Raw genomic sequence first — 20,577 nt, forward strand, 5'->3', positions numbered from 1 at the left:
AACACTACAGAAGCCCAGGGAAACTTAATAAATTCATAAAGAGATGTTCTACACGTGCCCATAGTTTAGGTGCCATATGTTATCAAATGTAGGGGGGAAAAAACTCAGATCTTTTTCAGCCTGTCACCCTTTATCACCCCAGCGTTTTTTGGGGACTAAGAAAACTTTTCAACTTTTTTTTTCAAACTCCTATCTACTCTATTGCACTTAGCCTGGTCTGACCTGCGTAGTAAACTCTGGCGAAAGAGGTAACGTTCAGAAAAAAAAACGTATTAAATTTGCGTAGTTTCACCCCTTTGCCAGAGTGCAACTTCGCCAGGCGTTAGGGTGCGAAGTTGCGCTAGTCTATCTACTTCACTAGCGAATTTTCGCCAGGGACACTGTTAGTAAATTGGCAAAGTGCCAAAATTACGTCACGCTGGCGAATTTTCGCTAGCAGTAGCCACTTTGCCCTTTAGTAAATTTGCCCCACAATGTCTGGTGATAAATACAGTGAGCTCTAATACATCTTCTAGGCAAAAGTTGCCCTCCTATAAGATATATTGGATCTAACTATCAATGATTATCTGACACCCAACTGCTACATGAAGACAAAATGAAGAGAAACAGATGCTGGAATAGTGAAGATGAACTTGATTATTTCAGAAATGGTACAGAATTTTCAATTGATTCTACCCCTCCGTGCAGATTCAGGGATCGCAGTTCATGGCAGCCATATTCTCGGTCTTCAGTAATCTGAGACTGGCGAATTAGCGCATTCGCATTTGGAGCAATTTCCCGGTTCGCGACAACTGCACATGCACCAAAATAGACCGAAATTGCCGAAGAGCCGGAAGAAGGCATGAATGCTGGGTGATACTCTATGAAGGGAAGCTACACATGCATACTGCATATCGCCTAATGTCCCATTTTTTTGCAGGACAGTCCTGATTTTGACATCTCAACCCGCAGTTCCGGGTTTGATACTGAAATGTCCCGACTTTCTCTTTGATCTCCTGCACTGAACAGCCAGAAAAAGATACAACATTTCTAACTTAATTGGTTTTTAGCAGAGAGCCCAGAATGCTCCCCAAGTGCACTTTGATACTTTTATAACAGTTTTAGATAAGCAAAGAATCAATTGTAACAATTTAAGATAAGCAGGTCTCTTGGGGAAACTGACTTGCAGCTTAAAGGGCAATTCACCTTCATTAGCAAAATGTTCAAACTTTCATAACATAATTTTGCAGAGTGAACATGGTAATTATAAGATGTGGCCACAAAATCGGCGGAGCAAAACTTTTTGTCCCTCTTTCTATTTCCAAAATTGTAGGAGGTATGATACTGCACTGCAAGGTGGATTACTTAGGGCACTTGTACAGCCAAAAACATGTTTCTTTAATTCACAATTAACAGTGGCTACAGCAACACCTGATTTATAACCAAACATGTAGATTTCATATAATCTGCAGTAGAAGCTCAACATCCATCGTTCCCTTTGCCCTTGCTGGTAGAAAGATAATGGCAGTAGAAACAAACTCATTTGTTTGTTGGATTCACAATCAATGACAAAGCAGCCTTTCTCAAATGACTAGACCATTATCTTTTCCCTCTCTAGTGGTGGCAGGTTGATTTTGACAAGTAACCTTTCGTCCCAAATATGTCATGTACACGAGTCAGAAAAGAATAACTACCAGACTGGTTACCCTCTAGGGAATATATTATCATCATCATAGAGTCAGAACAAAAGTCAGGTTTTGTTTCTAAATTAAAAACTGATATGAAACGGAACAGTAGGGCAAAGCAAGTAGAGTGGGAAGCATTGAGTCAGATTGTACTAAATGAACTCTCTCTCTTTAAAAGGGTGATTCCCCTTTAAATTAACTTTTATTATGATGTAGAGAGTGATATTATGAGACAGTTTACAGTAGTTTTCATTTTTTATTATCTGTGTTTTTTAGCGGTTTATTCAGCAGCTCTCCAGTTTGTAATCTCATTAGGGTCCAAATTCTCCTAGTGACCATGCATTGATTTGAATGAGACTGGAATATCAATAGGCGAGGATCTGAATAGAAAGATGGGTAATAAGAATAACAATACATTTGTACTCTTACAAAGAATTTGTTTTTTAGATAGGGTCAGTGACCCCGATTTGAAATCTGGAAAGAGACAGAAGAAGAAGGCAGAACATTTAAAAAAGATAAAAAAGAAAAAATGAAGACCAATTGAAAAGTTGCTTAGAATAAGCCATCATTCTATAACATACTAAAGTTAATTTAAAGGGGAACCACCCCTTGCAGCCACAGCAGCTGCAACTGCCAATTCTTCACGCTGCCATTATCTTGGCCCAATGTAAGGCTGCTTAGAACCAGTGTAGGATTTGCTTTCATCAGCAGATCTGTAGTCATTTATAGCCAGGTTTAAGATGAATTGATTTTCAATACAGAATTACCAAATGCAGATTTTAGGTGATTATCATTGGGGATTAAGTGCAGAGCAATAACGTTTGTAAATTAACTATTTTGATATTCCGTACCCTCAATTCAGCTAGTGTTCTGCCTTATGTTTGTGCACAAGCAACATGAATTGAGCTGCCAGCTGCTAGTACAGGACACTTGTCATAACCATAAGTGGGTATGGTGACAGGATATTAGGATATTAGAAGTTACCTCGGCCTTCGGGCTCGTGTTTTTATATGGTCATGAAACTCCTCAGTAACTTATAATATCCTTATAATTTACAAGAGGGGGTACTTTATTCACTATATCATTTCAGCGTTACTTTTCAATGATGACATGTGCAAGCCAACAACAGTATCCCTGATACCACTAGATTTTTATGGTTATTTTAGTGCACAGATAAGACATCTGTATAATAAACTGCTTCTTATGTGAAAGTCTTACAAATAGTGCAGCCGGGGGGGAAGGGAGGAGTTAGTTGATAGAGAGCCACCTCTATTGAAACAAGCTCTCAACTCCAGGAGGGGATGGGAGGCGGGAAACTTAAAAAAAGCAATTATCCATTTGATTAAGAATCCGATAATTCAATTACAAGAAGCCAGAAGGTGCGCGGCTTGGAATGAGGATTTATATCACTAGGAGAATAGAATTGCCAGATTCACAGGGAATCATTACCCTAGCAGAGAGAAATTATTAGGTTGAGGTATTAGGTATTCTCTAGTACTAATCCCAATTATTGAGAAATATTTGAAGGTTTAGTTGCTCTTTAAAGGGGAACTATCACAAAAATGAAAATTTAATATAAGCTTCAACATACTAAAATAAGAAACTTTCTTATTACAATCAATTTAAAAATCTGTATCATTTCTGAAATAATCACAATTCACTATCCCCCTCTCAGCGCCTGTTTCTCTTCTTTCTGTCTTCATGCAAGAGTTGGGCATCAGATTTTCATTGACCGTTAGATCCAATATATCTTATAGGGGGTTTCTCTTTACTAGCAGATGTATTAGAGCTCATTCAAAATAGTGATTCCAGTACAAACAAAATCTGATAAAAGAAAACTGCCTTTGGCACAAACTCTGCATGTAGAGAGACGGGATTTCTGGTGATTTTAATAAAGTGAGCACTAATTCATCTTCTAGGCAAAAGAAGCCCCACTAAAAGATATATTGGATTCAACTGTCATTCAAAATCAGACTCCCAACTCCTGCATGAAGAGAGGCAAATGCTGAGAGGAGGATAGTAAAGAGTTAGGGCTCTTACTGACGAGCGGTTGAAGCTGCGCTCCACTGCGTTCCGTTTTTCTGCGTTCAGCCGCAGGGGAGCGCAGGAATAGACGCATTAAGTTTTTTTCAATGGTGCTGTACTCACACAGGCGCGTGTAGGCGCCAAACACAGGTTGAGATGCAACATGCTGCATTTTTCCTGCGTTCAGTGCCTACACGCGCCTGTGTGAGTACAGCACCATTGAAAAAAAACTTAATGCGTCTATTCCTGCACTCCCCTGCGGCTGAACGCAGAAAAACAGAACGCAGTGGAGCGCAGCTTCAACCGCTCGTCAGTAAGAGCCCTAACGGTTCAACTTCTTATTTCAGTTTGATGAAGCTTATATCAAATTATCATTTTTGCGATAGTTCCCCTTTAAGGAAGAATAGATAGGGGGAAAAAACTCACTAGAGCTTATGTATACTTAACATACCGAAGATGCTAAATAGCCTGACAGCTACAGCGTATTACATACAAACTAAGGTTAGCAAATATATTTTTGTCGTTTTTAAGGGTATCAGTAAAACTCATAACTTATAGAAACGAGAAACATTTGTGCAAGGGAAATGTATTTATTGTGTCAACTATGTCAAATGTAGGACATTCAATGCAACTATATTTCATTTCATGTGGATCATTAGTGTGAAAAATACATATCGCCCATGATCTGGAAGAGTGGATTTTGCCACAGGTTAAAGGTAGAGAAATGATGGAGAGACAGATCATCATTGTAATGTATGAGATGCATGAAGGCTTTCCTCTAAGGTATTCATTGTTGGACTTGTACCGGAAAAAAATAAAGCCTTTCAAATCATTAGTTTTGTGTTAGACTTGTGTTCACTACCTAACCACAACATAACCTTGACTCATTGATTTGTTATTGCTGTCTACAGTCATTTGAAAGTCAAAAGTTTCTAGTTAGGGAATGTGTTATCAGAAAAAGACAAATACATACGGTACTGTAGCCTGCATGCCATACAGTGTTTGATAAAGCTTAATGTGGTGAGTGGTATTGCACACATTGAACAAAAGCGAGCCTTAGAGGCATTTTATTGAATTTACTAGCATTCAATATCTTTTTAAAGTTTCAGGTACATCGATTTAGTTACCAGTCATAGAAAAAACATGTAATATCCTTCAACATTGGCAGGTGTGGTATCACCTACATCACAGATCCAGATGTAATAGTGGGTGATGGGAAACCGCAGGAGACCATCACACATTGACTGTCATGAAATGCAGGTGCCACATTGTGTCATGGACTGATTAGGGTCCCACCCTCACTAGGCACAGATATATTTATGGGTGTTTTTTTCTCTATAGTATTCAATGAACTTTCACTATCAAACACAACGCCCATTCTAAGTCTGTTCCATGTCCAATCAAGAATGTGCATGGGACATTTATGTATATATTACTGACAAACAAACTGAATCCATGATTGCCCAAACAATTGATTGCGTGAAAAATAAAGTCTCACTTTACACACACTATATATTCTCATCTAGACAGTTGAGTAGCAGTTGAGGTCTCCTCAAAACCTATATTTGCACAGTATTATGAAAATGCCCACAAATTGCAGGTAACTGCCCCCCTAATTTCCTAGTATAAAAAATGTTGTCCCCTGCAGTCCCCTAAAATTTGTCTGGACTACAAATTTGTGGCCCCTGCAATTCCTTAGTACAAATCTGCTGCCCTCCCTGCAGCCAAACATATGATGTCCCCTGCTATCCTGTTGTGTAAATATGCTGCTCCCTGCTGTCCTGTAATCCATATATGCTGCCCCCCTGCAGTCCCCAGTACAGATATGCTGTCCCTTGTGTAGTCCTGTAGTCTATGGGGCAAATTTACTAAAAAGCAAAGTGACTAATGCTGGCGAAAATTTGCCAGTGTGACATCATTTCGGTACTTCACCGATTTACTAACGGGCACATGCGTAACTTTGCTAGTAAAAGAGACTGACGCTGGTGCTCATTCACACTCAACCGCCAGGCAAAGTTGCGATCTGGCGAAGAGACGTAACTGCGCAAATTCACTAAGATGCGGATTTTACTGAACGTTGCACCAGACTTTCCTTCGCCACCTCAGACCAGGCGAAGTGCAATAGAGTAGATAGGACTTCCTCAAAATTTAGTTGAACATTTTGCTAAGTCCCAAAAAACGCTGGCGTCTTTTCCTTTTTTCAGGGTGATAGGCTGCAAAAGAGTGTAAAATATTTTTGGGGAAACCGGCTTCCCCCCTACTTTTTCTAACATATGGCACATAAACGATTCACTGGGCTCATGTGTAGGGCATTATAACAACTTTATTTTATTTTATTAAGCTTCCCTGAGCTTGTGTAGTGTAATGTATTTGCTGCAACATAAATGTCCATTGAATTTTAACTTCCCGCCGTATGCAAATTAGCCAACGCTAGTACAACGTTGCTTTGCTTGCCAAATTAATGCCAGCGCAACTTCGCCAGCGTTCGTGCCCTGGACGCAACTTTGCGTGTTAGTGAATTAGCGTTGTCTGAGCGAATTTTTGCCTGGCGAAGTGTTGTGCTGCCTGCGAAGCCGTCGCTGTCGAATTTTCACCGCTTAGTAAATTTGGCCCTATATATGCTGCCCCCTTCAGTCCCCAGTACAAATCTGACCATCAGCAAAACAACTCTGCTGTCCCGTTGTGAAAATATGTTGTCCTTCCCACAGTCCCCCATAACAAATATGCTGCCCCCAACACAAATACTTTCTAGTCCGCCCTGGAGCCCCTCATGACAAATATGCTGCCTGGTGTTACTCTAACATTCTGCATATTTGTATTTGTAAAGAGGTTGTTCACCTTCCACTCACTTTTTTCAGTTCATTTATTTACATGCAAAATGGAGAAGGAATGATCGTCAGGACGCAACGTAATTACATCACCGGCCCTAAAAACGTATATGCGTCATTTATCTTGCTTGAATTTGGACGCCATATTTAAAATACGCTGCGTATTTACGTAACGTGTGTTTTCAAACTTGCAGATCCCATAGAGTCTATTGATTTGGTAGTTTCTTGGCGTATTGGCGATTCTGCTTAAAAAACACCAATACTGGCGTCCCGTGGCAGATTTCAGCTTGCAAGCGCCCTGTGAGAATTGCCATAGTGCGTTTTCCATTAGTTTCAGTGGAAGTGCAGTTTCTGCGTACTTACGCCCGAGGGAGCTTTTTTAAAAACGCGACGTAAAAACGTCACGTCTGGCCTTGCAGCTGCCTTTAGGGCTAGTCCACACGAGGAGATATGGGGAGATTTTGTCGTCTGGTGACTAATCGCCTCGTCTTTTGAGCGTCTATCTCCCCGAACTGCCTCTGCGTTTTTCCCCATCGGTTACAGGCGACTTTGCATTGTAACCTATGGAGAAAAACACAGAGGCAGTTCGGGTAGATAGTCGCTCAAAAGACGAGGCGGTTAGTTGCCAGGCGACAAAATCTCCCCGAATCTCCTCGTGTGGCCTTACCCTTAATGAATTTTAAGGGATTCTGCTCAGCAGGGACAAAGATAACAAATGTATCAACTAATGTATCAATTTAGAACAGTTTACAGAGTCGGCGACCCCCCTCCCAGGCCTGATTTAGAAAAACAGAAGGTGGTAAATGAATCTTTACTCTTCAAAATTCACACACACACTTAAGATAAAGTAATTGGAAAAGGTCTTTATTTCTGGTGAACTGAATATCTGAAACCAAGTGAACTGAACAAAAAAGTGTTCGAACAGCAACTTTTAATTCAGACATATTTGTAGATCAACGTAAAGCAAGAATTGAACTCGCTGGATGTTTATGCAGGCGAGTATGTCTGTTTATGGGTCCCAAATGCGGCCACAAACACTTCCACTCAAATTCACCGTCCTCTGCATCTTTTTTTCCTGAAACAACCCTTCCAGCCGATGCGCATGCGCGAGATTTCAGACCTGCGCAGCGCGAGGACGGAAGAATTGGGGATCTCCTCGATGATATCATTCTGACGCGGCTCCCCTTCGTTTTCCATGCTGCACAGGTGACGGCGGCCGCCATATTGGCGGAGCCCTGTGGCTGCGGGGACAAGCCGCGGTTCCGTAAAGGGGGGGTGTGGGGGGAATTGGGACTCGTGGTTCCTTTACTCATCCACCCCCTTCTGGGTGACTTTTTCTGTCCTGCGAGGAGCAGGCGGGTCATGCCTGGACCAAACCACCCGTGAAAAAAGGGGTGTTGTGGGGATGCCGCAGCGGCTCAGACAGCTGGAGAATCCGTGGCAGAAAATGGAGGTGTATATGACCAGCAGCAGCGAGGTGTGTTCCACTGTTCCCACTGTTTATATCCGGGCTAGCCCATATAGTGTGCTGGAGACGCAGTCTAGCAGCTTCAGAACTACAGCTCCCAGCAGGCATCATCCACAGGAGCTGATCGGAGGGCACTCTGGTACTTGTAGTTCTGAAGGCGCTTTTGGGTACAAGTGCGTCCCTGATGCCTTTGTGTTCCAGTGTTCGGCTTCTTTATGATGTGATGGCCTGATACTACAGCCTATGTGTGACTGCTCCTGGGCTGCAGCTGCTCAGCTACAAGTCCTAGCGCATTCATACAAGCGAGCATGGGGAGCTATAGTTCAGCAAAGCTGCTGAAGCACTTGTTCTGTGCTACCTTTAGGTCCCCTCTCTTTTGTCATGCTTTTTATCAGTTCTTTTGTGTAATGTCTCACTTAGCCTGTGTATGCCGGACTCATTCTCCATGGCACAGTGTTTCTCTACATACAGACTATACAGCTGCCACTTATTGACTTTCTTGCTGCACATTCCTTTGTCACAGCTTTCTGCCCTCTCATAGCCCTTTAATGCTGGACGTTTTATCACAGAGTTATTTATCACACCGCCTGGTTGTTTTTTTCATGTTGCCTGGCAGTTTACTGATTGGTTGCGTGCTGCAGAATGTGTACGTTTCCATGCGACCATGTGAGATGCCAGTGAGACATGTACTAGTAGTTAGCATTATGTTATAGGGATTTAGCCCACATTGAAAGGTAAAACCTTTGACGGCTGATGCTAAACAACAACTCTGACCTGCCAAAAGCTGCATGTGGACATAGAACAGCTGAAGACTCACTGGTTGGTATTCCTGGTTTGTTGTGACAGATTATAATACAGACTATATTCCATCCCATTCCATAGTGTTTTGTGGCTTTAGGTGAGACGTGTCCCGTTTGAAATGCGTGTCATACAATGCCTTTCTGGCTCTTGTGACATATCACAGCGTGGGGGTCATGTCAGGATTTCACTTCTATTTGACGAGGCATTTTGCTCACAGGTCATGTAAACAAGAGTGTTTGCTCTTGTGCACTAAATGTTGAAGAAGACCAGCACTGAGCGGGTGTCGTATGGAGGAAAATGCATTTTCATCTTTAGGTGATTGATGTTATTACTGTCAGACTGAGATGCTTGGAGTCCTGAATAAGATGGCTGGTATAATGAAAGCACCTCTTTGTTAGAGTATCTCTGCCCTGCTCTGCTTCTGCAGCGTTTATTTGTTATTCGCTGTGCTCAAATTGTAAGAATCTGCTGCCAGCGAGTGTCATGCTGCACTGTGTGGGGATCTGCCACCATGCTGCTGAACATCCATATATGTGTGGGTGTGTCACGTTTGCTACAGAGTGTGGGATTGCGTGTGCATAGCTAAGCATCTGAGAACATGCAATGCAGCAATGTTAATCTCGTTGCATTACACTGTTAATATTCTATCTCTGCTCACTGTTAGTATTTCATGTCCATGTATCATACATCATTAAAGCGTTCACATGTTTGCTTGCGTTCCCTTTTAATATTTCTTTTGTGATTTTATGCTTTTTGTATTTGACCGATTCTGAATCTACAGTAGCAACCTATTTTTAAGTTCCTATGAATCTGCAACATCAAGTTTATGTTGTTCTCGCAAATGTTAATTGTTTTGTAAGCACACTACATTTTTGTAGCTTGATGATGACATGGATGAGAGATTGTAGGGAGCAGTTGCAAATTAAAGCACTACTGAAAACAGGTCGAGTTGGTCCCAGTTACAGAAATCTCTGCACCCAGTACAGTTATGGATCCGTTATCCAGAAAGCTCCGAATTATAGAAAGGCTGTCTCCTATAGGCTCCATTTTATCCAAATAAACCACAAAAAATGGTTTCTTTTTTTCTCTGTAATAATAAAACCGTACCTTGTACTTGATCCCACCTAAGATATAATTAATCATTATTGGAGGCAAAGCCCGCCTGTTGGGTTTATTTAATGCTTAAATCATTTAATAGTAAAATGAAGGTACGAGGATCCAAATTACAGAAAGATTAATTATCCGGAAAACCCCAGGTCCCAAGCATCCTGGAAAACAGCTCCCATACCTGTATTTGCTAAATATTTGTGAAACTTGTATCCTTTTTTAAAGTGTCATTTTAACCATTTCTTGGAGTAACAAAGATAGATGGTAATCAGCAAAGGTCTATTGCATGTTATGATTGTTTCATTTAATGAAAAAATTATTTCTATGCAGTCTTAGTCAAAACATGGATATGTTACTTAATGACTAAAACAAATGCTCTTTAAAGGCTATGTCTCGCATATAAGTGAAAAAATGTATTCAGATGGGTGGGTTGTGAGAGATTTTCCATTTTGATCTCAGAACTTCATGTTAGATCCAGTAGTGCTTTCTATTGGAGAGAAAAACTCTCTGACCACTCTCTGGCCCACGGACTGAATGGATGGAGAATGTTTTGTTACCTACAGGAGAGGCAATATTCCCTGCCCCGTCTGTCATAGACCTAAGGGGGAAAATACTTTGTCATTATCAGCTGTGGGAATTAACAAAGATAAAACATATGTTTGTAGTAATCATGCTAAAATTCAGTTTCACATGGTTATGCAATTCATGTATTTTGCCCACGGTTCCTAGTGGCAAGGTATTTTACGGTGCTTCATTGCCCATGGAATGGACCACCCTTTGGGCCTATTCCCTTAAAAGTATATTCTTCACTGTATTTTTGCAGGAATAAGAATGCTGGCTTCATTTTTGAGTTAAACATGGGGTAACTTAATTTTTGCCATGCTGAACATTACTAAATATTTGTTTTCGGGCCTCGGCAATAGCAGGGCTCCCTGCAGTTTTACCCCCTGTACTTCTCCTGGCTCTGTTTGTTTACCTTATTAAAGTAACCTTTAAAATTTCAATGAAAACTATAGTAAGTGTGTATTTTTCCATCCATACCATGATGTAATGAATGCTTTCAAGTGCATTACTAGCTATATGTTTTCTTTTAATGGATGTTTTTTATTTAGTGTACACATTTATAATTTGACCTGCAGAAGGTGAAGTGCATTTGAAGGCACTTTGTGTGTTGTGGGGGCACTGCCTACATTCACATTGCCCCTGGTTTAAATTTGGATAAGCAGAACTTGCTCTGTTTTGTGTTCCTGATTCAGAATTATAATGTGTTGTCAATTATCTTCTGATTTTAGTAGATTGAATAAAGTAATAAAGGGATAACTGGATGTGTAAAACTTTGGTGACCTCATCAGTCTTATCCTTTAGAGTGCTGTGTTTTTTTTTTTTTACCTCTGGCATTTTTCACCCTCTTCCTTGCTTTCTGTAGATATCTCTGCATGCTCTACAAAAAATAGAAATATTTGAATTTTATCAACAGATTTTCAGTAATATTCAAGCTTGGGGACCGTTAAGGCGTTTCCAAAAAAGATACTGTTATGTTTTGTATGGTATTGTTGCAGAAATATACCTCAGGCTCTGAGCAGCTGTCGAGAAGCTAAACTTAGGGGTTGTCACAAATTATCAAGCAGAAAATGAGGTTCTCCTGTAATATAAATGAACTATGTAGCTGTGGTGTGTACCTCTACTAATAGAGCATAGTCCAAAAATCAATGTAGATTCCAAAAATTCTTATTCCATTAAATCAAAATCATTCATAGTGGTCTAATCCCAAGCACACCCCAAGTCCAAGGGCCGTGTAATTAAGCAAAAAAACAAAAGCGGGATAGACATACTGTTGAAAAAGCAGCCCAGATGATATAAAAAATAAAAAAACTTTTTATTAAGACATATTCAAGCCTGACTCGTTTCTTGCCTTACTTACTCATAGGCTTTTTAATATAAGCTGATGCTACAAGACTGATCATTAAATTCTGATGCTAATTGCACTGGTTTCTGTGCCGTCATGTTGTAATTATCTGTATTACTTATCAGCCTTATATTGTGACATTTATATTCTATGTGTACTGTTTATTTTGAGTCGGCCCCTATGCTCAATAACTTGACAGAAGCACAGAGCATGTGCAGTGAATCAGCAGAAAAGAAGATGGGCATCTTTAGAGACTTAGATCTTCCCTGCTAAAGGGTTGTGGCTGCCTTGGGCTGGTACGGAAACCCAAAACATATTGTACAACATTTCTAGCCTACTTCATTTGTTAAGCTTTAGTCCTCCTTTAATTGTTGTTAATAGTCCATTTCCTCTTGTTGTTATTAACTATTTTAGTTTTATTGGTTCATGTTACCTTGTCCCAGAAAGAAGCCAATTTTCTTATATATGGCTGTTAATTTTTTAGTTGCATCTGAGTTAGGGGCCTATTTATCATACTGTGTAAAACAACGCCACAAAAATACTGCAAAAAAAATGTTAAAAAAATGGAGTATTTATCAAGGTGTGTGTGTTTTATTTTACGCCAGCAGAACGCTGAATTTGGCACTGTAATTTTTCACAACTTCAGACCTTGCGTAATCCATCACACCAGATTTTTACGTTTGCAGGGAATCAAACATTTATTTTACGCAGTGATGCCTGGTGTTGTGTGATGTAGTTTAATGTTTTTATTTTACACATCGTGATAAATAGGCCCCTTAATGGGTAATGTTTAATAATAGCCCATTAGTGTTGAAAAAAACAAGTTTGATTAATTTGATTGTTGCTGACTTTCTAGTGGCAGACATAAATGTGTTTCTTTCTACTTATGTAACTATCCTTCCATCTTCTAGCTGTCTGGATAGCTAAAAGGGCAGTGGAACAAAGTACTTGTTTCCGGGTAATAATTGCTTTTGAATTGTGGGGGTTGTAAGAAATTACAAATGGGTAATTAAATCATATACAATCATTAGCCTGTTTTATCATTTAAGACTGCATGCATCATTAAGTCCCACTTTGTACCATCAAATGGCTTTGGAAAAGGAATATGCATTTGTGAAATGTGTTTAACGCTATACAATGTGGAGTTTGCATGTAGCTGCACTTTTAGAAATGTGATAGTACCTTACTAGTTGGACCATGATGTCAGAAACCTTGGTGCATCCATAGGAAGTTGTCAAAGTTATTGGGGCAGTTTAGGCACCAACCTTTTTTTTGTTTGATAAATACACTCCTCCCGACCCAGCATTATTTAGCTTAGGTGACATAGCTAAGAGTGCTGGACTTTCAGTCATGACGGTGGCATGATATTTCCATAGGCTCCAGTAGTATTTTCATTTGTTATTGGCCTATAGCAGGACTGTGCCACCCCGGCATATGGTTTTTTTAAACTTGCATCGAAGAGGTCAGAGGGACTGGGATGGGCAGCAATTGGGAACATTTAGACCTGGCCAAAACCCGCTACAGTGCTCCTAGATCCTCTCTGATGATTTGTCTGTTACAAATGAGTCTTGAGTGTGTCACAGAAGCACCATAAAATGTTGAAAGCAAATCATGTGATCCTCTCAGCTTTTGCACAAGCCCATTTAAAATGGTCCATATCAGCTCCACTTGTTATTGATTGCCTGGCATCATGCAGTGCAAAGCGCTGAGAGACAAAGGCTCTCTTGCAAAGTGACAAAGCAGCCAGACAGAACTTGAACACATTAGTGGGGTTTTTGGAGAATTTTTTAATCTTATTATCCAGATGGAGTAGCTTCAATCTCCTTCCCCCCCCCTCTGTTTAGCTCATGAAATACAAAATACATAGATATCCACATCTAGTCTCAATCAGCCATTGCTCAACTTGTGAACTATTTAAATTACAATAATAGTGTAGAAAACTTAACCCACTGGGTTCTCTTATTTATTAATTTCATTGAAGGTTGAAGTTCTTAAAATGATTGCACCTGTGACAAACTGGAACATCCTTCCCACTTAGTAAATATTCCCTTCAAAATATCTCGATTGCATTGCATATTGAACGTGCATTTCAATTGCAAAAAGCACCAGTATATCTGAAGAGCAAGGAACATGACATTGCTGTAGCAGGTGGTTTACACTAAATATTTGCTGTAACCATGCCAAGACATGGTTCACTGAGCTGTTGAAGTGTGTGGCTGATTCTGTTGCTAATCAGCTAATCTCACTTGGGGTCATTTATAAACACTGGGCAAATTTGCGCTTGGGCAGTAACCCATAGTAACCAATCAGTGATTAACTTTTTTCAGCCAGTTGCAGGTTAAATGTTGAAAGAAATCATCTGATTGGTTGCTATGGATTACTGCCCAGGTGCAAATGTACCCACTACTATGTAGGGATGCACCGAATCCATTATTTTGGGTTCGGACGAACCCCCAAATCCTTCGTGAAAGATTCCGCCGAATTCCAAACCCTAATTTGCATATGCAAATTAGGGATGGAAAGGGGAAAACATTTTTTACTTCCTGGTTTTCTGACAGTCACGTGATTTCCCTCACCACCCCTAATTTGCATATGCAAATTAGGATTCGGTTCGGTTGGGCACAAGGATTCGGCCGAATCCGAATCCTGCTGAAAAAAGCCGAATCCCGAACCGAATCCTTGATTTGGTGCATCCCTACTACTATGCCTTCTATTCCTATGGTATCGTGGCTGTAGCAGTGATGCAAAAATCCCGTAAATTTTGATATATAGCATTTTGGAGTTGTTTTTTTTTTTTATACCTTGAATGAACTCACAACTCATTATTTAACAATAAACTTCAATAGAAAAAAACGCGATTCAGCTCGATCACTGTTAACAACCCAAAAACTCAACCTAATAAGAGTTTTCTGTGGAAAAAAACTAGAATTGATCGAGTTTTTGGCCAAAACCCTCTGAGAAAGACTTGAACATCATGAAGGCTTTTAACATTTAATTTCAAATGGTTCAAGAGACCTCTGCCATGGACTCTTACATGGCAGACAGGTTTTAGATGGTGTATTTTTGGTTTCATGCTATTTTCTGGGTCAGGGTATAATAAATCTCGAAGAAATTTAGTTTTTTTTGTTTTTTTTTTAACCCGGAAAATTGATTTTTGACCAAAAAAATTACCTTGAAAACTTGAGTTTTCGTGAAAAACATAACTCAATCCTTAAAGGGGTGGTTCACCTTCAAACAACTAGTTGATTTTAGATAGATCACCAGAAATAACTTTTTCCAATTACTTTCTAGTTTCTATTTGTGACAGTTTTTCGAATACTGAAGTGTAAAGTGTAACTGTTAGAATTGATACAATAGTTGCTAATACTCCAGAGATGATGCTACAAAAATGTATCAACTAAATTTTACAAAATTGTAACAGTTCAGAGTCTGCGCCTGAATTCTGAACTGCCAGACAAACACCAGAGACACGAACATTCAACTTTAAACCTTAGATTTTGGAAAAACAGTAACAAATAAATAATGGAATGTGATTGAAAAAAGCCTTTATTTCTCGGGAACAATCTGAAATCAACTGAACTGAAAAAAGGGTTTGGAAGTTGAACAACCGCTTTAATAAATCTGCCCCTAATTGTGCTCATAACAGGTTCAGGTAAGGGTCATTTTTGGTAACTATTCATTGTTTACAACTGCACCTATTAGAGAGGATGCAGTTATAGAAAGTCCATTGCATAGTTATTTTTTAACTTAACCCCCACTGAGCATTCGAAGAAACATGGTAGGACATTAAGGTATTCTCAAGAGGATCCATTCAAATGCTTAGACTGGAAAATGCTATGCTTTATAAATTGCGTTTATTCTTTTAAGCCATTTAAATATTAATTACTGTAAAGCACTTTGTACTCCATAACTTGGGAATGGGAAAAATACATTTCCCCTTGTCACTATCCTTTGCCTTATTATGAAGCCATAATGATGCTAGGCATCGTGTTCTCATATACATTAAATCCTTCCTTTTTTTTGCTTGTGTGAATGTGGTTTAGCCAGTTAAATTATGGGACTGTGCTTATGTTGCTAAAGTAGAATGGGCAGGAATATGTAAACGGTGCCCTGCCCAATGCCACTGATCCTTTAGACATGGCTAATGAGGTATCGGAGCAAGACACAAGTAAGTAACAAAAGTACTTCAGGCAGTCTAGGTGATGGTTTTAAGTTGCTGAATTAGTGGCAGGAGCTTTATGAAGTTATACCGACATCATTTTGGAGTAAATGCTCAATTGATGGATAATTATACATAGAAAAGTGATAAGCTTTATTTCCCAGTTGCATATCCAACGTTTTGGTCCACACTGGGACCTCTTTCAAGGATGAAAAAGGTCCCAGTGTGGACCGAAACGTCGGATATGCAACTGGGAAATAAAGCTTATCACTTTTCTTCACGAAAATTTTGGAGTGCGGGTCCATTTACTATTATGTATCTGAAAATTTGATCAACGCACCCACTGCTTAAGAAATCCGGTAAGAGTGCGCTCACCAAAGTGACTATATATATATATATATCTAGGAGAAGTAGCAGCCTGGTCTGTTCCTGAATCCTATTTTGACCATGTTCACGTGTCTTACAAATATATATATACATCTATATCCATTTTCTGAATCGAGTTTTCAAATGAACTCTTCTGTTCTACAACACCTCATTCCAAGTAAAGGCTTGCCGCTGGGAACCTTGATACATGTAAAATTATTTCAGCTTTCTTATTGTTTCTTCCTTTTCATCCTATTTCAGTGCACATGCAACATTTGCATTTTTCTTGTTCAGGCATTTCCAACTTTATAGGCATTACAGGGGCACACTGGTTAGCACTGCACGTTCAAACTCAATGTTTGTGTTTCGGTTGTTCTGCCTTTGCTTACGCTGGTTTCCCCTGCACTCCGGGTTCCTCCCACGCTCCTAAAACATACAGTCAGGATAACCTGACTCTTCATAAGACCATAGTATCTGCTAATGAATATGCACTTTAATCTAAACTGTGGCAGCAAGGGATGTGAATGATGTATAATCTCTAAAGCTTTGCAAGATAAACCGGCACTACATAAATAAAGAACAATAATAGTAAAATTCTAGCAGTGTGGTTATTGAGGGGGATGTATGTTGACCACAGCTGAAGAACTGCAAGTCTTTGTTCTGCAGGAAAAGCAACATTTTTACATTTCGATTTCAATTCTTTGAGATTTTTAAATAGTTACTCTCTTTTAAATCCACTTCATGCCTTACTTGGACTCTTACAGAGATCAGCCTACTGTTTCACATCAGGTAGCCTGGTAATAAGTGGATAGAGCTAATAGAAAAGTTTTTTCTATGTATATTAAATAAACCTTTTTTTCCTCTGGGCCAGTTTTGGAGTGTGCTCTTGGAAAGTTTTTTTTCCCCCTATCTGATACGGTTTCTTGAGAATAGTTTACATGCAGCGAGTAATCTCGTGTTGTGAAATTTTTCTGAATCCCTGTACTGATTTAGAAGAAAGGAAATTGTGGTGAAGAAAATGTGATCTGCGAAAATGAAATTGTTAGCTCGGCAGTGTTGATATTTATATAGTTATTTTTTGAAGGTCTAAATGCAGTGTTAATACCAAGATTTGAAATCTAAATCTAAAATAGATCCACGGTATTTGTATAAACACGGGGCTAATTGTGTGTCTCGCTCTATTCCTGTGTTAATGGGTGGAGATCACTGGATAATTACTACTTTTTTTTTTAATAGGCTGCATCCCGTAACAAGTTCCCAAGTGCAGTATTGGCCTCACCCTTTCTCCTTAAAAAAATTAACATTTTTATAAGTATTTATATGTGTGAGGGGTGTAAACAGGATTAACCATGTCAAAGTACTTTTATGATTTATATCCTAGCTACAATTAATAAAAAAGCACCAATATTTCTAATTTATAAAAACCGTTTAAAATGATGCAAATATATTTTCTTATTTACTACTAAAAATATATACCTAAAATATATACCCCTAGCTGGAAGATTTATGTGACTTGGGTTTGACTGCTTTAGTAGTTGTAGACCTATACAGTAACACAGCGCTCTGAGACTTCTCATGCCCATCACCTGTAACCTTCTACTGATCCAGAAACCCCTCTCTAAAGCATCTTCAGTTTTCCTCAAAGGTGGGAAATTTCCTTGACTTCAAATTCAGGTTATAAATGAAAAACATAATATATGACATCATTAGGGGGCAGATTTATCAAAGGTCCAGTTTTAGAACTTTGTGAGTTTTTTTTATAACTCGAATATTTTCAGATAACCGAAAACTTGATTTAATTTGTACTTTCATACCATATGTTTACTAAAAAATCATTTAAATAATAAATAAAACTAAAAGACTGCTTTTACTTCCAAAAAGGATTAATTATCTTAGTCTGTATCTAGGACAAGGTACTGTTTTATTATTACAGAGAAAAAGGAAATCATTAAAAAAAATTGGATTATTTGGATATAATGGCGTCTATGGGAGATGGCCATTCTGTAATTTTCAACACTGAGTAATGGGTTACCAGATAACGGATCCTATACCTGTACTAATAATGTAGATTTGGTAGGTTTTGAGATCACCCTTCAACCACAGCAACCTTAACTGTTTGAGTGCCATAAATCGTAGAACCCACATAGCTGAGACTCAAGTACCAGGGTTCCAGCAGATGTTGTGTTTCCAGTTCCTTGTTTAACCTTATGACTGGTACCTTAAGAGATAAAATATTGTGCTGAACCGATGTAGATTTTACCTTTGACATACCTTCTAATATTGATCAGTAATCTAAATACCGGATCGGATACATGGTCTGACAGAAAAATTGAAACCACAGTACTTAATTTTTTAATCCGATCTATCAACCATTGTTTTTATAGTTGAATGGAATGAAGATGATGGATGAGCCAATGGATGAAGGGGAGCCTTTATTACCTTACGTAAGTAACTTGGTAATTTGGCAGATCACCATTCAAGTAATGAATTGATGAAATGCCTGCTATACATCGCTTCCCGTTAATATCAGTGAGTGTGACTCTTCATAGTAATCAATATGCTTTGTTTACCATTGTTCATAGTTGCCACGCAGTTTGTAAACTTCAATCACTGAAAAATCACTAGGTGAATACATAGAAATTTGAATTCTGCAATAGCCACCAAAATACAGATGGTATTGGGCCTTAAAGGGACTGTTCACCTTTGATGTAGAGAGTGATATTCTGAGACAATTTGCAATTGGTTTTCCTTTTTTATTATTTATAGTTTTTAAGTTATTCAGCTTTTTATTCTGCAGCTTTCCAGTTTGCAGTTTCAGCAATCTGGTTGCTACGGTATTGGTTTGAATAAGAGACTGGAATAGGAGAGGGCCTGAATAAATGTGCAGCCTGACAGAATATTTGTTTTTTTGATGGGGTCTTTGACCCCCATTTGAAAGCTGGAAAGAGTCAAAAGCAGAAGGCAAATAATTCAAAACTATAATTCAGAAAAAATGAAGGCCAATTGAAAAGTCGCTTAGAATTATCCATTCTATAACATACTAGAAGTTACCGTGAAGGTGAACCACCCCTTTAACCGGTGAGCATTTCTAGGAGCTTTGTTACTACAAATCTCTTCTGGGTGTCACAGGGACTAATGTTTTTATGAGCAAAGCCTAATTCAAATTTATAGGCTGTTATTCTTGTTTTATAGGGCAAAAGATGTGATCCATGAGCTGTAATGCTGTCCTGTTATTGCATTACTGATGTGTATATGGCATAGAAAGGTTTTCTTATAATCCTCATACTTGCGGTGCTATCTGTAAAGCATATTGCTTTACGTGTTCTCTATCATATCATCTTTTATCTATCTGTTCTGGTAATGTCTTCATCTGATATGTGTGCATGTTTCATTCTTAACAGGACGAAGGAAATGTCAAAGAAATTCAAATTACTCACCATGTAAAGGAAGGTTGTGAGAAAGCGGATCCAGCACAGTTTGAGTTACTGAAGGTTCTTGGGCAGGGATCTTTTGGAAAAGTAAGCTTCTTTGTTCTGTGCATGCCCACATTTTCACTCCTCTCAGTCCAATCTGTTGTTTTGTTTGCTGGCTGTTCTTATTGCTTTTTATGAATATTTTATCACTTTTGCTCAAAACTAGATATTTCTTTATTTCCCACTAGGCCAAGGAGTGTCAATGTAATGCTCGGTATTTCCCTGTATTACTGAACAAATGTCTGCGGGTGGGGTATTTTAACTACTTAAAAATGCTTTCCAAACTGCCCCAAATAACTTGATAAACAGAAGATAGAAAATAAAAATGTGTCAAACATAACCATATTATTGCCTAATTTACATTGTTCTCTTGGAGTTTACAACAACCAGAATAAAGTACTTTGCTTTATGGTTTGTTGTTTAAGGTTTTCCTTGTAAGAAAAATCATTGGCCCTGATGCTGGACAACTTTATGCAATGAAGGTGTTAAAAAAGGCCTCGTTAAAAGGTAAGAAAAAAAGCTATTGTCTTACACACAAATAGTAAATGGTGACAACTCTGAGACTTTGGATATGGATGTTGTGCATTCAGTATTGGCTTTATTCTCCTATACTGAAAAGAAAGCGGTTTGTTCATCAATCCTCTCTTCATTTTGGTCTTTGTTGGACCTATATACCTTGAATATTTTTTTCCCATTATTAGTGGTATCCTTATGAAGCAAATGCTGCTCCCAGTCTTCAGTAAGACTTATTCTTATGTCTTATTAATGCTATTAAAGGGG

The 20,577-nt window shown here is 38.8% G+C and overlaps 1 protein-coding gene across 2 annotated transcripts in view; it reads left to right on the plus strand.

Annotated features, from left to right (window-relative positions):
• The first annotated feature begins 7,646 nt into the window (after positions 1 to 7,646).
• LOC108698451 (ribosomal protein S6 kinase alpha-6) overlaps positions 7,647 to 20,577 on the plus strand; it is a 38,887-nt gene continuing 25,956 nt past the window's right edge. The window contains exons 1-4 of one of the 2 annotated variants that reach the window (XM_018229948.2): positions 7,647 to 7,994; positions 18,709 to 18,768; positions 19,726 to 19,842; positions 20,223 to 20,304. In XM_018229948.2, the coding sequence (XP_018085437.1) occupies positions 7,923 to 7,994; positions 18,709 to 18,768; positions 19,726 to 19,842; positions 20,223 to 20,304 (331 nt within the window). In that variant the 5' untranslated portion in view covers positions 7,647 to 7,922. The remainder of the gene's footprint in view (positions 7,995 to 18,708; positions 18,769 to 19,725; positions 19,843 to 20,222; positions 20,305 to 20,577) is intronic. The other variant, XM_018229947.2, reaches the window with a different exon arrangement.

This window comes from Xenopus laevis, chromosome 8L (assembly GCF_017654675.1).
Source record: "Xenopus laevis strain J_2021 chromosome 8L, Xenopus_laevis_v10.1, whole genome shotgun sequence".
Classification (NCBI taxonomy): Eukaryota; Metazoa; Chordata; class Amphibia; order Anura; family Pipidae; genus Xenopus; species Xenopus laevis.